Here is an 18564-nt window from a genome sequence, read left to right as displayed (position 1 = left end):
GCAGATTTTTCTGGATTTATACAGCATTCCTGTGTCTCTCTGGAAGGCTATCTACAATTTTTTATTATTCAGCAATCAGAGAAGCTGTCTGTTGGGATGCAAGTTTTCTCTTACTCTATATTGCATAATGATAATTCATAAAATAAACTGTCGTTGGAAGACCGCTATGGTAACTGTCAACTAAATGAGGGTCCCTGGATTATTAGAGATAAGTCCTGTTAAATGGTGGGAAGCTAAGAATGTCATACAGTGATCTTTGGAAGTGGTCACAGGTGGTGCATTTGATTGCATAACTGCAGAGGTGTACATGACAAAAGGTAAGTTCCCTTTGCTTGTAGCTGCTCATACTCAAAACGCAATCAGTCTTGAAGGCAGATGAACCTTGTTGGACTGTATCTGATCCTTCAGTCTGCCATTGCATTACAGATTGACTCTTAACAGTCTGTTTCAAAAATAACCCATTAAACTAACCAGGTAGAGAATTTCTTTCCCCTGCTGCACGTCAGTCTTAACTGTCATCCCCCATGTGCTTCACTGTTGGATTTGGAAGTGTGCTGTGCGTTGGATTGAGCCTTCAACTCTGGTCAGATGCTGCTATTGAGACTGGTACTGAGGGATGATAGTAATGTAGAAAGTCAGGAAAAACAGTTCCTGTGTTCTGATGAATGTGATTAATGTCTTCACATTCACACTATCCAGAGGCCAAGCTGCCAGACAGAGCTGTGCATGTATCAGGTGTTGTAAAAGGGAGAGAATCACTTGTAGAACAGTGTGTGAGAAACCTGTGAGAAACTGTACTGTCGAAATTCCATTTTGCATAATAGCTACATGAATTATTTAGATTTTTATTTGTGGAGGAATCCAAGGATAATACAGCATTCCATGTCAAGGTGTAAATACTTGGTTTCAGATCAGTGTTATTGCACCATTGCTCATCATGAGACTAATTAAAAAACTAAAACTATAGAAATCCAGCATCAGGACTAGTGCAAAGGTGGTGGAATTATTTGCTCCATCTGATTGCTTTTTTTTTCATAAAGGTAAATATATATAAGTAAATAGAATAATTTTGTAATTTTTCCTTTTTCATGCCTGCTGTTATGATCCATAGGTCAGTGGCACAGCTAGGTGTACAAACCCCTTATTTTCTTACCTTTGCCTTTGATTATTCATGAAGTGATTCAAGTAGGAAGTAGACCATTATGTACTTTTGAAAACCTGAGTGATGTGTGGAACTCAGGACAGAACCCCGAAGTGTCTATTTGTGGAAATTGAGCCCTACCCTAGTTTTCTTCTGATCCTGATACTATTTCGTTAATGCTAATGCTTTTTTTTGCCCACTATTATTATTCAGTGATTTTCTCTGAAGTTTTGTTACTGTTTTTATATTGATAGCCTAGTTCAAATTTATGATGATGATTGTAGATTAATTGAGACTGTGTTCAATATTGTCAATCAAAACAATACAATTTAAAGCATCAAGACTGGTTTTTTTTTTCCCTGAAGATTTTTTGTGTTGTTACCTGCTATAATTTTTTCTCTGTCTGTAGTCAACAGAATTTGATAGAAAATGAAAAATTAACAATTCATAGAAGCCTGTCTTGATTTTATTCAAAAGTAACTTCTCCTTTTTTTACAGGAAAGTCGAGTGTTAAGAACGGTACCTTTGCTAGCAGCTTGTCTCCCTCCAGACAAATGCAAAATTTTGGTTGGTCGACGTTTTAACGAAGACAGGTGAGCAGGATTGCCTATGCATTTTCTGCTTCTCTGTAAATAATAGGAATATGTCTTTCAGTGTCTTTTTAAATAGCCAACAGTGTTCTTAATTTTTATTTCAAGTGTGCGCACTCACTTTTGATACAAGCTTCCAAAGATAGTCAGAAACACTTGATATTCTTCCTTTAGGTGATAGTCTCAGTTCAGTGCTCTTGGAGAGTTCAAATGGCTACTTTCAAACTCTTATCTGTTTCCAGTTCTGTTCTTTCCTAGTACTTGGTCTGTCTTGCTATTCTGTTTTGTTCTTTTTTGATTTACTTTATCTGACTAACCATTTGGTGTCACTGAAGTAAAACTAATAGTTGTGGGAAATTGAGAAAGCAGCCTTGTTGTGAGAAACTCTTTAACAATTGAAAAAATATATATTAATTTTCTCCTTCCTCTTAAAATTTATCATAAGAAAGCATAGCTCTCAGAAATTTTAAATTATTTTTTCTAATATTCTGAGACATTGGAAAATATTGCTTTCCCATATAGCATCTTTAATTTTCATTAGATGAAGCTAAATCTTAGAAACCAGGTCTTAGTATGAATGCCAGTGAAGCTTTACTGCATACATTTTTAATGAAGCAAATAGAAATTGTGAATACTCCAAAGGAAATTAATTCTCAGATTGAGTTGAATCCTTAGAGGAACTTTTGTGAATTGTTAATATTTGCTGTTTTCCTTCAATAAAAATTGAATGTTAATGTTAATACACATGACATGGTGAGCAAGGGCCGTTGAAATATACAAAAGCGTAGGGGAGAACAGAGGGGTAGCTAGGGCATCTGTTGTCTCAATTCAGTAAAGTGATTACTTACTCCTGAATACAAAGTTAAGATATAATTTATATAGCTAAATATACACTGTACAGTGTGGTTTTCTGAAACTGCAATTACAAAAGACTTTACATTTGAAGGATGTCTATTAAAATGCTCTCTACAAAGATAGTGAACTTCAAAACAGTGGAATGTAGCAGGATGGGCAAAAAAAAAGTGCTAATGTCTTTTCCCTGAACTGTTCATAGACTTGTACAACTGCAGTATATTTGCTATTCACTATGGAAGTGTTAGGGTAAAAAACAACTATTGTCTTTAATACATGAATAAAATGCAATTTATTGGATTAATGTTCTTTTTAGGCTACTAATAAAATTTTGTAGGCAGTTATTTTTGTATAATAATCCTGTTCCGCTCAGAAGTAATTTTGGGTGTATATTGACCAGAGATAACAACTGTATCTAATATCTAACATGTCAAAAATTTGAATTATTTTGGTACTGGACTTTTATAAACAACCTTGTCACTACGGTTTTTAAGTTTCATTTTATATTTTGTGACTATTTGGATGGGGTGATTTTGCCTTTATTTTATTTTTCTGGAAAGGTAATCTAATCTTCAAGCCTTCCCTTCTTGCAAATATTCACACTTTGGTAATTCTGAATGCTGTGATGAAATTATAGATTCTAATGAAGGAATACTTACAAGACACCAGATGCAAATATTTCTACATCCACCACCCTGTTACTTAGGACAGTGTGGGAACAATTACAAATTTATCTGCATTGCTCTCTGAAATCAAACCACACAAAGTGCTGGTTCTGTACCTGGGATGGGGCAACTGGCTGTGTGTGTAGACTGGGGAATGAGATACTCAAAACCAGCGATGTGGAAAGGGACCTGGGGTTCCTGGCCAATGGTGAGCCAGCAGTGCCCTGGCAGCCAGGAGGGCCAAGTGTGTCCTGGGGGCATCAGGCACAGCATCGACAGCCAGGCAAGCGAGGGGATTGTCCTGACCTGCTGTGTGCTGGGGCAGCCTCACTTTGAATATTGTGTGCAGTTTTGTCACCACAATATAAATGACATTGAGCTGTTAGAGAGTGTCCAAGGAGAGCAATGAAGGTGGTGAAGGGCCTCAAGGGGAAGCCATGTAAGGAGTGGCTGAGGTCACTTGGTCTGTTCAGCTGGAGAAGAGGAGACTGAAGGGAGACCTCACTGCAGTTACAACTTCTTGTGAGGGAAAGAGGAGGCACAGACCCTGATCTCTTCTTTCTTGTGACTAGCAACAGACCCCGAGGCAATGACCTGAAATTGTGCCAGGGAATATTTAGGTTAGATACAAGGTTTTTCACCCTGAGGGCGGTTGGGCACTGGAACAGGCTCCCAAGGGAAGTAGTCACAGCACCAAGTCTGTCTGTGTTCAATAAGCATTTGGTCAATACTCCCAGGCACATGGTGTGACTCTTGGGGTGTCCTGAACAGGGACAGGAATTGAGTCAATGATCCTTGTGGGTCCCTTGCAATTCGGCTTATTCTATGATGTTATGGTTCTATGATTCTATGAAATCTCAGTTCAGTAGTTAGATCAGAAATTAAGTGGACCACTTGGGAAAATTTGTAGCTTCACTTTAAAAGTAATAAAATGCAACTTATTTCTGTTGATTTTGTAAAGCTGTTTAAGGTAATTATATGCAATAGATATGACACTTTCTAGTGCTTGTTCATAAAGAAGAATTCTTATTATATCAAATATCAACTAATTGAGTTTTGCCACTTACCAAATAATGTAAAACTGTTTACAGTTGTGGTTCTTTATTCAGGTAACTTTTTTTGTGAGCTTTTTGTGTGCTTTGGTGTCATGCTATCAAACTAAATCAATGCATTTTTGCCCCTTACCACAATCATGAATGACTAGATGCAGGCAGAGATCATCAGCCTGTCACAGCTTTTGTCATTCTGTGCATGAAAGTAATTAGTGCTGGTTAACTGAGCATATGCTAATTTCCATCCAAAACTGTACTTTACTGTATCAAACAGATTTCTCAATATCACTTAGATAACATTCTCTCTGGCTATTTTTTCTTTGTGTACTATAGACTTCAGCTTTGCAGTAAAGTCCAGAATATTTCCGTTCTGCTACTGCCTCCTCCTCGCACTTTCCCTCAGTGTGTGTGCTCTCCCCAGGCTGCAGTGCCTTTCTGGACATATTCACAGGGAACACACAACAACTCTTGCAGCTTACTTACTACCAGAACCTTGACGTGAACCCAACACAGCATATGTCACATATAGGAAGACCTTCTCACTCTCTACAACTAACTAAAAAGAGGTTGTAGTGAGGTGGATGTTGATTTCTTCTCTGAACTAACAAGCAACAGACAGGACAAGAAGAAATGGCTCTCAAGATGTGCTTCAGTGAGAGGTTTAGATTAGAAAATTCCCTCACCAAAAGGACTGTCCAGCAATGGAACAGGCTGCCCAGCAAAGTAGTTGAGTCACTATCCCGGGAAGTATTTAAAAGACTTGTAGATAGGGAGTATGGGGATATGGTTTAGTGGTGGTCATGGCAGTGTTAAGTGTCCAGTTGGATTTGATTGTCTTTGAGGTCCTTTCCAGTGTGAAAAGTTCTATGATAATCCTTGTGCTAATGTTTCTGCTCTTAAAGATTATGCTTTATATACAAAGAAAGGATAAATGATAAAAAGTAGATAAAACAGAGGCACTCTTGCTGGATATCTTTTATGCTTCAGTCCTGATCCTAAAGGCCTCTTTCTGAATATGGAAATGACAGAGGGTAGTTACCTTTTTTTTAAATCTATTTTATTACCTGATGGAAATTACTACCTTATAGGAATTACAGCAATCCAGTCTTCCAAGCACAGGAGTACTGAGAAAGGCAGAGTCACCTGCCTATAACTAAGGTGAGATAGTAAAAATGGTAAGAAAAACTGAGAAGTCCTCATTAACCTGATGGTTTTCTACAGATAATATGTTAGCATCTATTCTTTATTAGTAGTACTGTTTGCTACTAAATGGCAGTGTTATATTTTTAAAATTTGAATGCTTGCCTTTCACACTGGATCCATGTTGAATTAAAACCATCTAGAGAGTTTGAGAGCAACCGAGAGATGTGTAATGAAAATGTATATAGTACAAAAATGAGATTATGTTTAAATTACACATTTCAAGAGCATGCATCCCAGAAATGAAATGCTACTTAAGTGCAATCATGAGAATGTATAAATCTGTGACAAAGTGGTTGGATATTCAGACATGAACGAAGAATAGTTCTGCTTAGCAGAGATTGTTGTTGTGCTAAATGGATTATAAAAGCCTGCAATACCTGCTACATACCAAAACTAAAGCTAATTTATAAGAGAAGGAAGTTTTGTAAGTATTTCTCTTTTGGAGCTCAAGGCCACAGTTGTATCTTACATCATAACTTTTAAGTTGTGACATCTGTTTGAGCTTTATGTTAGCTGCTGGCCATGTCAAGCAGACAAAAAAAAATGTGTTGATATATTTATAGAAAAACAAAATTAATTATATTCAGATTGATCTTACTTTTCATTATTGCAATAAAAATCTTACCTGGGTTGAAGAAAATTACTGTAACTGTAAATAATACGAATTGCTTTTTCTTGGGAAATTCAACTTTTTCTGAAGTCTGAAATTCTGCAAGTACTGCAAAGTGCCAGTAAAAGTATTGGAAACATCATGGTGTCTATATAAAGGATTTTTTCTTCAGCATAGTCTTTATAGAGGATGTTCCTTCAATTACTTGAAATCGTTCTGTTTTAAGGATAAGAGCTACTAAGGGCCATCATTGGCTGTCGATATTCATTATGTATGTACTATAGAATTACAGAATACCAGCATGGAAGGGGACTTCAAGGATCATCTGGTCCAGACTTTTTTTAGCAAAAACACGATCTAAATGAGATGGTTAAACCTCGTCAGACAAATCTAAATCTTAAGTGTCCAGCGTTGGGGAAGTCATGGGAGTAGCAGTTGGTGGGAATTAAAGGGGTGGAAGGACTAGGAAGAGGAGACTAGGAGAGTTGAGATTGTTCATCCTGGAAAGGAGATGAGCTAATTGCAGCCTTATATACAAGAAGGGAGCCTGGATGGATGGAGAGAGATTATTTACAAGGGCATTTAGTGACAGAACAAGGGGGAATGGATTCAAACTGAAAGAAAGTAGGTTTAGATTAAATATTAAGAAGAAATTATTTACTTTGGGGTGGTGAGGCACTGGGACGGATTGCCCAGAGAGGCTGTGAATGCCTTGTCTTGATATGTTCAAGGCCAGGTTGGATGGGGCTCTGAGCAGCCTAGTGGCAGGTGTCCCAGCTTGTGGCAAGGAGGTTGGAATGGGATGATGTTTCAGGTGCCTTCCACCCCAAGCCATTCTATGATTTTGTGATGATCTTTGGAGGAGTATGAATTAAAAACCAACTGAATTGTCAACTAAAACATCAGTTATGGTGTTCATAATATGAATTTAAAGAGCTTCATAATCAATACAGTTTTGGACTAGTTTTAAGAATGCATTTTGTTTTAATCCTCTAAGAGGATTTAAAATCTCTTCTGTCTCAGAATTAGGATAGTTTGCTCTTTGAAGACTCAGGTTCTCAAGGCAAACATGAAAATAATGACCAGTTTTAAGCCTTGCATACTAGATACCGTTTAATGAAATGGCCCCTTGCTTTCGATTTAATGTAACAAGATTATTGGTTACACTAAAATGATACCAAATTACTATAAGTAAGGCTTAAAATTTAAGTTTCCATGTACTTCTGTTTGCCACAGGCTTATCTTACAGATTTCCAGTTTCTATTTACAGTTATTTTCCTGTTCATTTTGGAAAGACAGATCATTATGTTTTGGTTTTGTTTGTTTATTTGTTTGTATGTTTGTTCTTTGTAGTAAATTATGTTGATAGGAATGAAACATATAGTGTTGAATCAGTCTGGACGGTTTGCTGGAGGTGGGATGGCTGGCAGTGAGGGTGGTCAGATGGTGGAATACTATTTCCAGGCTTATTGGTTCACTGAATTCCATTCCACATTCATTTCATATACATCCTGTATGCTCCCATTTGAGTATTAATCTGAGGATTTCAATGTCTTGCATTTCAATACTGTCTGAATTTAACATTCTTAAAATTGTTTTTTTCACATGCCTCGTCAGAGTGATAATGGAGTGCAGGTTTAAGTACACCTTGTATATATCAACTCAAAATCCATTATGAACCATTTCTTTCTTCCCTAATCCTCCCCACTCCTACCACTTCTTCCCCCTACAAATCCATGTTACTCTTGCTTGATTTTTGGAGAAGTGGTGCAGGTGCCTGGTTCTTGGAACTTAACAGCTCCAGGTGACAGTGACAATAGGAATTCCTCAGTGTAAACTTAGATGTTTACAGCGTGCTGTGTCTGTGATCATGTACCTAGTGGATTTTGGTAGGTGTCATAAAGAGCCCACTTTATGTGCTGCCTATTGTTAATCCCATTCCGATACACGTAAGATGTACTGGTTTCTCTTCCTACTTCACATGGTGTTTCAACTGCTTATAGCTCTTCTCTTCCTACCAAATCATTTTACACCTTATAACCACTGAGGTAGTATGAAGAATTAATTTCTTACTTGATGCCACATGCTTTGGACAGTTGACCCTTGCTTTATATTTCTTCATGCTTTCTGATTGAGGCAAGACTGAAGACTGAGAAATTAGTTCCAGACAAGTAATGCAATCTTTATTAGAAGACTAGCCTTTTCTTGGATTCTCCCCTATCAGTCCGCTTGACTACACCATTCTGGTGAGAACCCATCTGGAGTACTGTCACCAGCTCTGGAGCCCTTAACACAGAAAAGATATGGACCATGGACATGTTGGAATGAGTCCAGAAGAAGGCCATGAAGATAATCAGAGGGATGAACACACCTCTTATGGGAAAGGCTGAGAGTTAGAATTATTCAACTGCGAGAAGAGAAGACTCCAAGGGAGACCTTATGGAAGCCTTTTGTTACCTAAACGGGACTTCAAGAAAGCTGGGGAGGGACTTTTGTAAGGTCTAAAACAAGGAAAATGGTTTTAAACTGGAAGAGAGTAGTAGGTTTAGGTTAGATGCTAATCATAAATTCTTTACCCTTATGGGAGTGAGGCATGGAAACCGGTTGCTTACAGAAGCTGTGGCTGCCCCATCCTTGGAGTGTTCAGCCCAGACTAGTTTAAGCTTGGCTTTTGTGACCTGGAGTACTATTTAAATGACAATGTCTTTCACAGGTTTTTATAGGCTAAGACAGTGGCATCCTTCAAAAACCTCAGGAGTTTCCATGTGCACTTAATAGGCAGTTGTTACTCCTGTGGTTACTCCTACAAATGTAGAAGCCAACAGGAAGGAAGAAGAGAGTGTAAAAGCATAGGAACTATAACTCTACCAGTTAGCATAAGTAGTAATAAAAAAAAACCCCAAACCAATGGAAATGATAACATTTTCAAAAGTGCCCTGTAGGTATGGAACATGAATTGCTAATATTCTCTTCTATATTTAGAAGGTTAAAATGGGATAATTGCAGTAATTTTATACCAAGTGATTGAAGAAATTTTTCTAGAATACATATATTAAATTTTGGTAACCAATTCAAATGTCTTTGGCTCCAATACACATTAGAGTAGTGATTAAGCATTGGAAAAGATTTGATATATTGCTTTATTCAGCTTTCATCGGTCACTTTTGTGGTTGTTTTTTGACTGTGCCCACATAGAAGCTGGGGTAAAACCAACAACTTCTGAGGTGTTGGAAGGAGAAAGTGACTGATCAGAAAGGGACATTTTAAGTAAAATTTGGTGGAGGTGAGTGGGAACTAATATTTGAAAGTATATGTATGTCATGAAAAATTTCAATAATTAATTTAATTTTGTGTTTCTTTGCATAAAAGATATCCTGAATTAGCATCTGTGTGCAGAAATCCCAATACTCTAATATTGTATCCTGGAGCTGAAGCAACCAATTTGGAAGAAGTTACAGTGATGTCTTCTAGTCCATCTGTTATGATTATCATCGATGGAACATGGAGTCAGGCTAAAGATATATTTTACAAAAATTCTCTCTTCCGCCTTCCCAAGCAGGTGAGTTACAAAATTGTAAAGTAAAAATTCAAAATTTGTCTAATAGATGCTTGCTTCTGATCAGTCAAAAGGGAGTGGTTATTCTAAGGATGTAACCAGCTAGCAAGAGAAAAACAGCTTAAGCAATTATTTAAGGATTCTGTAAGATTATAAGAAAGATGATTGTAAATATTGAGGGTTTCTACTTTGTCACTTGAAATTTGCCTTTTTTGTTTTTGAGCTGGTGTATGTAACTTCATAGTGAATCGTTTTGCAAAATTGAAAACTAGTTTGTGTAGAAAATTCTAGTGTCTTGTTTAAGCTGCTGGAATACATAGATTGAAATAAGCGTTTCTTTTTCCCTGCATAAGTATCTTACATTGCAGAAATAGGAAAGCTGAAAGTTGAATTTTCAGCCTCTTAGGAAAGGGTCACACTCTTCTCATATGTGTTCTCCACCATATTAAAAATTCTGTCTCAGGTAGCATGTTACAAATACTGTAACATTTGACTGTATGAATGGAATGATTTTGGATCTTCAGTATTTTCATCAGAGTAGGATTGTTTGTCTGTATTTAATTTTTTGACAAAACTGCCATTTTTATTCAGGGCCTGAATAAAGATAAAAAAAATTATATTGATGTATTTTTGAAAGAGAAAATTACTATCTTCAGATTGATCTTTTCATTATTGCAATAACTGAAAGTGTATTTTAGAAAAAGTATTAATACCAACAGTTTTACTAATGGAAAAATAATTCCATTCATCATTGGATCATAATTAGTATCCCTGAGGGTGTTAAAATGTTTATTTTATTAAAATAATGGACAGCAAACTTATGGATCATTTTACATATAAGTAATGCTTTTAAAATTGTTAAATCCTGCCTAAGGCAAATTGGAGCTGATAAAGACTTTGAAGTGATAGAACAAGTAAAAATAATGTAAAGAAAATGTGTTAAGATACTACACCAAAAAACTCTTGGAAAATTGAGCAGTAGTGTTGACTATAATGCATGAAACCTTATTTAATAAAATAAATAAATATATAAATAATTTATATTTTAAAAAATCCATAATACCCAGTTCGTTACTTTACTTTACATTTATTTTACTATTGCATTAGATTTCACCAAGATATTAAGATGTATCTGTGTGCTACAAGAAATGAAACAAACATTTCATGTTTACAAACAAATGTGTTCCTATCATAGGTTATTACACCAAAGACTAGACTTAAATCACGTCTACATGTGATTTTATATACACCTAATTTTCCCATAACTGTTTTCTGTATGTTAAGATGTTTTGTGCAAAATTTCATAGCTATAGGAGCAAATGTAGGTGTAGGGTGTTAATCTATAACCCTTTGTATGTGAACATGGATAAAGACATGTGAAGACATGACAGCCCAGAGATTTTCTGGATGGAAGTTGATAACTGGGTACTGTGTACCTTCCCTCCCTGCAAGTGGGCACCTCTGTACAGGGTGCAAGACTTCGCAGAAGTAACAGCTGGATATTGGTTTGTCACTGGGGTGAGTCACAGATTTCCTTTCTGAGAAAGTTCAGAGGCATTGATTTATAAAACAGTGATGCAAAGGATCATACTTAAAGCTCTAGGGAAAAACATCAGCAGACAGCTGGAATATAAAAAAACATTCTTAGGAGATTTGCTTCTTTGTGCATGCTTGAATTCTATATTGCATCAATTGTAGTCTTTAACATTTGCAGCTATTCATCAACACTCTACTTTTTATCTGGCCTTTTTTTCAAGGAAAAGTATATTCTGCCATCCCTATTCTTTTTTATTGGAATTGCATTGCTGCTTTTGTTTTAAAGGATTTAAATTCTTAGAGTAAATGAATACAGTGATACAGTGATTCTTGAAGTACTAAGTTAATAAAAGTATTAATTTTTTCATAAACTATGGTAAATGGTTTAATCCATCTGGTAAATATATCAGAGCTAAAATCAATATTTGGTTTGATTTTTTATTTTATATGCTACTTGATACTTTCTGTTATTCAAATCACATGGATGTGTTATGATGACATTGTTGGAGTTCCCAAATGCAAAAATAGCTTCCTGCAGGAAAGACTGTTTTCCCATGTTGAAGTGTGACCTGGCTGACTTCAGTCTCTTAGATCAAGTTTAAAGGTTACATTTAGTAGTTTGACTGTTATTTTAGCTTTATTTGTGCTGTGCTGTGCCAAGTTAGAACTTGTGCTGTAGCTGCAAACAGTAACCTGTGAGACAGGTAGGGCTCAGTGAAGACTGAGTGAAGTGCAGAGCAGCGCAAAGGTTGTGTTGGAGTGCTGTGTACACAACCTGCATGTTAGACTAAATTTGGTCACTTTGTGTTGAAATTAGCTTGAGGCACCTGTGCAGCCCCCTAGAAACTTCTTAATGGTTAAAATTAGCAGTAATGTGGGAGAAGGTAGTTATAAAACTGTCTGCGAGTAAACACCAGCATTGTTAGGGACTAAAGTTTGTTCAACCTTTAGCAGTGTTCCGTTTCATCTTTCTCACTGAACTAGCTATTATGGCCAACAGTGTAGGGTTTTTCTGGCTTTTTACTATTTCTACATTATTTCTGGTTTTCTATGTCATAGTTCATATTTAAATGAGCTATGTAAATGGTTCTCTATTTGAAAAAAGTTTTTGCTGATTATATCTTGAAACTTTGGGTTGATATTGCAATTTTCTGAGACAAAAGTGTGTAGAATATCCCTATGTTTGAAATTCAAGAAGGCAGGCTTTGGCCCCAGAGAGAGGGTGAGGTGGATATGACAACAGCTATATGGAGGGGATGTTAAAATTGAAGAGGATGTGATATCTGTAGACATTATCTGTAATACAAAAAGAAACTAGACTTATTCAATAAATGGTGATTTGTGCTTTTAATCAATTTTCTGGAGGTAGAAAAGAGCTATTTTAGTAATAAAGTTAGCAATTCTTAACTACAAAGACACAATAGATTGGAGGCATTGAAAGGAATATTTTATTGTATTACTTTACAGCTTTGCTGATTTTGGGTAATACAAACTGCTATGTTGAATGATTTTCAAGATACTGTGGGATATTTTAATAAACTTTGCTGTTGTTTTAAATTAGTAAATTTATTAAAATGTATTTAATACATTTATTAAATGTATTAAAATCTTGAGATCTCCAATAAAAGCTCTGTTAATTAAGAGTTCAGTCAGCAGAGCATTTTTCCTTGAAAAAAATGATAAATTCAAATTGCACTCTTCCAGAAAGCCCAGAGGAAATAGATATATGTGAATCTAACATATTTAACTTTATCAGAAATATGTAAATTTATGTCTTGATTCAGAATCGTTCTTATTGTATGGAATTTTTTTCATAAATTACAAAGCATGAGGTTGGACAAACTTTTTAGCAAAAACCTATGAGGCACTGAATCGCAGATTCAAGGAGATTGGAAAAGACCTTTGATGTCATCAAGTTCAACCTAGGACAGAACACCACTTTGTCAATTTGTTGGCACTGATACCAAGCACCACATCCAGTATTTCCTTAAAAGTTTTTTCTCCTCCACAGACAGTGACTCACTCCACTGCCTTTCTGACCAGCCCATGCCAGTGCCCGATCACCCTTTCTGTAAAAAACATTCCTCCTAATGTTCAGCCTAAATCTCCCCTAGGGCAACTTTAGACTTGTCCTGTTTCCTCTTGTCCTGTTTTTAATTGTGTGGGAGAAGAAACGGAGCCCCACCTGGGTACACTCTCTTTTTCAGGGAGTTGAGAGTGATGAGGTCTCCCCTAAGCTGCCTCGTGTTGAGGTTAAACACCCTGTGCTCTCTCAGCAAGAGAGAGCTCCTCATGTGACTTTAGTATGATTATTACATTGATTACATAGTGTGGCAGTGGGGTTTTGAAGATTATATCTTTAGTCTCTCCCTAAAGTAGTTTACCACCTGTCTTCCCGCCTTTTCTCTGTGACAGTTATAATAATTCCAGATTCCTCCCTGTCTATCCTTCAAAATTCTGTCCCTGCAGCCTGTCTATTGTAATTTCCTGCAACCATTTATCCAGAAGCTTTGGTGTCAGTTATGATATCTCCCTTCTCTCATTGGTTTGTATCTTTCCTGTCCCCTTTTCTATTGGTATTATGTTTACATTTGTCCCCCGTACCCCTCCTATCCAGCCCTTGACTTGTTAAATGGTCTCCTCCTGGGAAAACACTTCCCCCTGCCCCGCCCCCCCCAAAAGCTGCTGTTGTTCTTGGTTGTGTGCTCTTCTGCCGCTGTCCCCCTTCGAGCCATGCTGCTCCCGTGCAGCGCTGCGTCACCTGCGCTGCTCCCGTGCAGCGCTGCGTCACCTGCGCTGCTCCCATGCAGCACTGCATCACCTGTGCTGCTCCCATGCAGCGCTGCGTCACCTGCGCTGCTCCCGTGCAGCGCTGCGTCACCTGCGCTGCTCCCATGCAGCGCTGCGTCACCTACGCTGCTCCCATGCAGCGCTGCATCACCTGCGCTGCTCCCGCACGGCGCTGCAGCCCCGGCGCCACTCCCATCATGAGAAAGAATAAAGATGGCTCAGAGATGTAAGCAAAGAGTCCTTCCTTCTTCCTTTGCCTTGATCCTTAGACATGGGTCCACATTTATCGGCCACACCTGTCGGTCTGGGACCTCAGCCAGTGGCCAAACGTGATTCTGCCTGCTGGTGGCTAAGGCGGAACGTGGCCACTCCTGACGTGTGTCAAAAGCAAAAGGGGATCAGAGTGAGCCGGTGACCAGTGCTACCACTCCTCCACCACTGGGATGCGACATCAACGTAGGGTACTCCTTGAACTAGCACCCTCTGGAGAAGCACATTATCCTGGGATATTTTGCATAGCCAAAATTGAGGAAGAGGTCTGCAGGCTTTCGTGCAACAGCTGCTGTTACAGAGGGGATACAGAGAAGGTATTCAGTTACCTTGGACAAGTTGATGCAGTTAGTTTGAGAGAAGAACTAGCCATTTGGCACAGTTCATGTGATGGTGTACTCTGTGAAGCAATCACAGGCCACTGTGGGTGAAACTGCTTCTGTTTATGAGGAGATAAGCACAGCATAGTGGGAAGAGACAACTAAACTCCTGCTTTTGGCCTTCTATTCCTTCAGCACCAAATAAGAATTGAAAAAGTTAACCTGAAAACCATATATATAAAAAGTAGACAATCTATCCCAAGTGCTTATTGTTTCATCAGAAGTAGGTAATGCAGAAATAATTTTTATTTGTGGATAAGTATTTTTGGATCACTGTTGCAAGTCCAGGAATTTACTATCCCAAACCTGAATGAATTATTTCTATCACCTGATGTTGTTTTCCTTTTTTAAAAATGCAGTGAAAATCTTTGGGTCATCATACTTAGGCTGGATATTGTAGAAAATGCATACCCATTCCTTGAAGATTGGAAAGCGCTACACAGTGGTTGTTGGCTTTGCTGGCTGTTTTTTGGAAGGGATGGGAAATAAAAAGTTTACAGGCACTTCTGGATAGTGTGGTTTACTTATTTCTTATTATTTTTGCCATCTTCCTGGTCTTGTGGCTACCTAAGGTGCAGCCAGCTCAGGACAGGAGGATCCCTGCCTGGCCTGCAGCTCTCTCCTTCCCCACTCTTGGGGTATTTCGAAGTTATGTTCCTGTGACATTGAGGCAGCGCTGGGTTCCAGAGCTAAGTGTGGTGGGATCTGAGGAACTGTGTGGTTGTTTGGAGGCTTTGATGGCCTTTGCACTGAGCTCTGTGCCCACTGGAGGGGAGATTGGTCATCTTTTAGATGAAGGCTTTGAATCCCATGTTTGCTGTATGTGTTTGCACCCCACCCTGGACCTCCAAGATCCATGCTTGTCCCAGAAGTACTGTGCTGCTTTCTGTGTTGAGGCCATGTCCTGCTGGCACATATCTGTCCTTGCTCACCTGTCATCTCATCTGGTTCACCCCTGGGGGAGGGGACAATAGAGTCCTCCCCTTGCCTTGTCTGCCCTGCTGGCAGTGACTCAGCCCTGGGGGTGGCTCAGTGCCCTTCGGGACACACTGGCTCTGATTTGGGGCTCAGCAGAGGTTTTGCACCTCTTGGATTCTGTTTTCTTTCTGGTGCCCATCTGCTCCGTCCTCAGAGGAGTTTTGGGTCAAGAACAATGCATATCTGTGTGTGTGATGAGACTGAGCAGTGGAGGCGCTGGGAGCTGCGCTGTGCCATGCTAATGCCAAGGGGACTGTCCCTGCCCAGGTACTGGAGCAGCTCTCACCACCTCAGTGTCATCACATTGTATTTTGAGAATATTGAGGGGTGGGAAGAAGAATTCATATTCTGGTATTCAGGTACAAATAAATAGTTTTAAGTGAAGATGGAAAGGTGCATGGAAACTGTATTTCCCTATAATTTTAAGGGCATCAGCATCGATCTAGCCAACAGTCAAGAAAAATTCAATTTTAGACAGTCAGATACGGGGCATAAAGTGTAGTTCACTGTTAATTTTTTTTGCTTTTTCTTCCTATGTTATGTGTAACATTTTTACCTAATATGCTTTGACATTTTGTAGTGACAAGATATTTTGTAAATGTTTCAGAAGACTACTGAAGAATATTTTCATGAAGCTAGTGTTCCAGTTTTAATGATACCATTTGGACACATTATTTAACTTCTTGTTTCTGCCTTAACTCCCTGTTAGTCTGAATGGTGTGTCTGTACATGAGTGGCCTCAGTTTGAGGTTGGAGGAAGCTTTATACTCATTGTGACTTTTAAATTATTTTTTGGTGTACTCTTCTGCTACTTAATGGGCATAATAATGTCAGCAGTATTGTGACAACAAATTATTCTATTTATGCATTCATCACAGTATTGCTGCTATTCATATATTCAGTACCTCATTTTCTTTTCCCATCATGCCTTCATGATTTCTAACACATCTGTTTTGTTTCCCTTATACTTTCTTTGCTACATAAAAATTGGTATCATCATCTGAAATCTGGTTTCTTACAGCACATTTTTACCCTTTGAACTTTACTGTTTAGTTCAGCTTGCACTGTATGCTTAAATCTGCTTGACTCGTCATAAGAATTTGTAATGTATGCTTGTATTGCCAAGCACTGGTTCTCAAGCAAGTTGATATTTTGATATACAACTTCAGATTATGCTTGGGATCTCTCTTGCTCTTCCTCTCTCTCTGTTCTCACCCTTCCTTCCCTGAGATGGAATTTATTTTCTAAGCAGCTTTCTTGGAGCCCAAGATGTCACCTTTAAAAGAGTTTAACAGATCTGTCTGCAGTCTTGCTAGAGCTTTTAAAAAAAAGAGGTAGCCTTAAGATCAGGGAATCATCAGTAAATCTGACTTACTGTAACTACTCTTTTAACATTTGAAAATAATTTGTATATTTCTTCTTCTACAAGAGAATTCAGATACCATATTGAGAATATATGGCAGAACCATCAAGAAATTGCAAGAATGCATGCGTAAAGACTAATTGTTATTCAGAAGTTTTCACAAACACTGCCTATACCATCATTTTAGTGAACATTTAGAGATATGGAAATGAGAGTTTTTTATCAATATAATCTATTTGCAGTAGTCAGAAAGTATTTCAGCTGATGCAAAGCAGCCTTTCTGTATGATTGCTTTTAGTGAGGGCCATGTAATTTAAAATTGTAATTATAATTTTGTTGATGTATTCACGTATCTGCATCAGAAGAGTGCTAATCTCTTGTGTGTTAGACTGCATCATGTGTATATAAGGTCATGCATGACTTTTCTAAAGAGGAAAAGTCACTCCTCCAATGCTTGAAACTTCCAGGACAATTGATACAAAGGAAGTTATTGAAATAAGGATAAAGTATCCAGAATGATCTTTTGGCTAAAAAATTTATGTTCAGCTCTAGAATTGTCAGTTTTCTGAGGAGAGTCATGTGTCAATGCTTTCTTACCCAGTCAACCGCGAAGACTTGGAAAGTCTTAACATCATGGTTTAATATTATCACAGTCCTTGATTATTGCATGAGTATTGCATATTGTTGGCTGTGTTTCTGCTTATCCTTTCACATATCTAGGTACACTGCAGTAATACCAATAACCCAGTGGAAAATATTATTAAGAATAGGTTTAGGAGATCCAGGGATGTATGTGCAGTATTGGTCTAGTTCAATGCAACTGTTGAAAATAGGTGACATATCTTACAAATTTACTGAAGCTGTTTACCTACATGCGTCATGTCTCCTTCAGAAGCAATCTGACTGAATCAGTGTGCAGAGGTCACGTTTTGCAGAAGCCTCACCAAATACCCTCAATAGAAATAATTGTCATTCGAAGAAATGCTGTCTTGTATAAAAATACTAAACAAGGCATAAGTAACTGGTCTGTTTTCATAGTGATTGTAATTTTATTTTACGGTTTGTAGAGAAATTGTTAGTGGAGCCTGCAGTGAATCCAGGTTGTTCAACTTATTCTGAAGTAATAACTGAAGGTATACTAGTTAAGTGGCAAAATGTTATCATGACAGTAAGTTATTGAAAGTGGTCGTGATAACTCAGTGGAGAGTTCTATAAGGAGTATAAATTTCAGTAACTGGACATTAATACAGTGCAGAAAATTCACTGTTGTTCCAGTACAGAAATTATTTAATTGTTAATTGAAACTGGGATTCCAATTTGCTGACCTTCTGTTTAGCAGTAGTAATCAAATATGATGTCTGATTAACTTTATGTAAGACTCTCTTACAGCAGCCTCTGTAGATATACTTCTATCACTTGTAAAGTAATACCTGTAAAGCCACAAAAAAATGGCTTGACAAGCCTTCTAAAGGGCCTCACAGTTTTTCATGTACTCGGAGTGAGATGCATGGGAGAAAGGCTGGCAAGATATCCTCAAGCAGTCAAACAACAAAAAAAGCTTTAATGGCAACTTCAGAA

The 18564-nt window shown here is 37.9% G+C and overlaps 1 protein-coding gene across 1 annotated transcript in view; it reads left to right on the top strand.

Annotated features, from left to right (window-relative positions):
- The window catches only part of DTWD2 (DTW domain containing 2), a 61607-nt gene that overhangs the window by 26637 nt on the left and 16406 nt on the right, over nucleotides 1–18564 (top strand). Inside the window, exons 3-4 of the mRNA XM_039731114.1 lie at nucleotides 1640–1734; nucleotides 9483–9672. Coding sequence (XP_039587048.1) covers nucleotides 1640–1734; nucleotides 9483–9672 — 285 coding nt within the window. The remainder of the gene's footprint in view (nucleotides 1–1639; nucleotides 1735–9482; nucleotides 9673–18564) is intronic.

This window comes from Passer montanus, unplaced genomic scaffold, assembly GCF_014805655.1.
Source record: "Passer montanus isolate IOZ18808 unplaced genomic scaffold, ASM1480565v1 scaffold110, whole genome shotgun sequence".
Lineage (NCBI taxonomy): Eukaryota > Metazoa > Chordata > Aves > Passeriformes > Passeridae > Passer > Passer montanus.
Note: the sequence above shows the minus strand (reverse complement) of the source record. Positions and strands in the feature narration are given on the sequence as shown.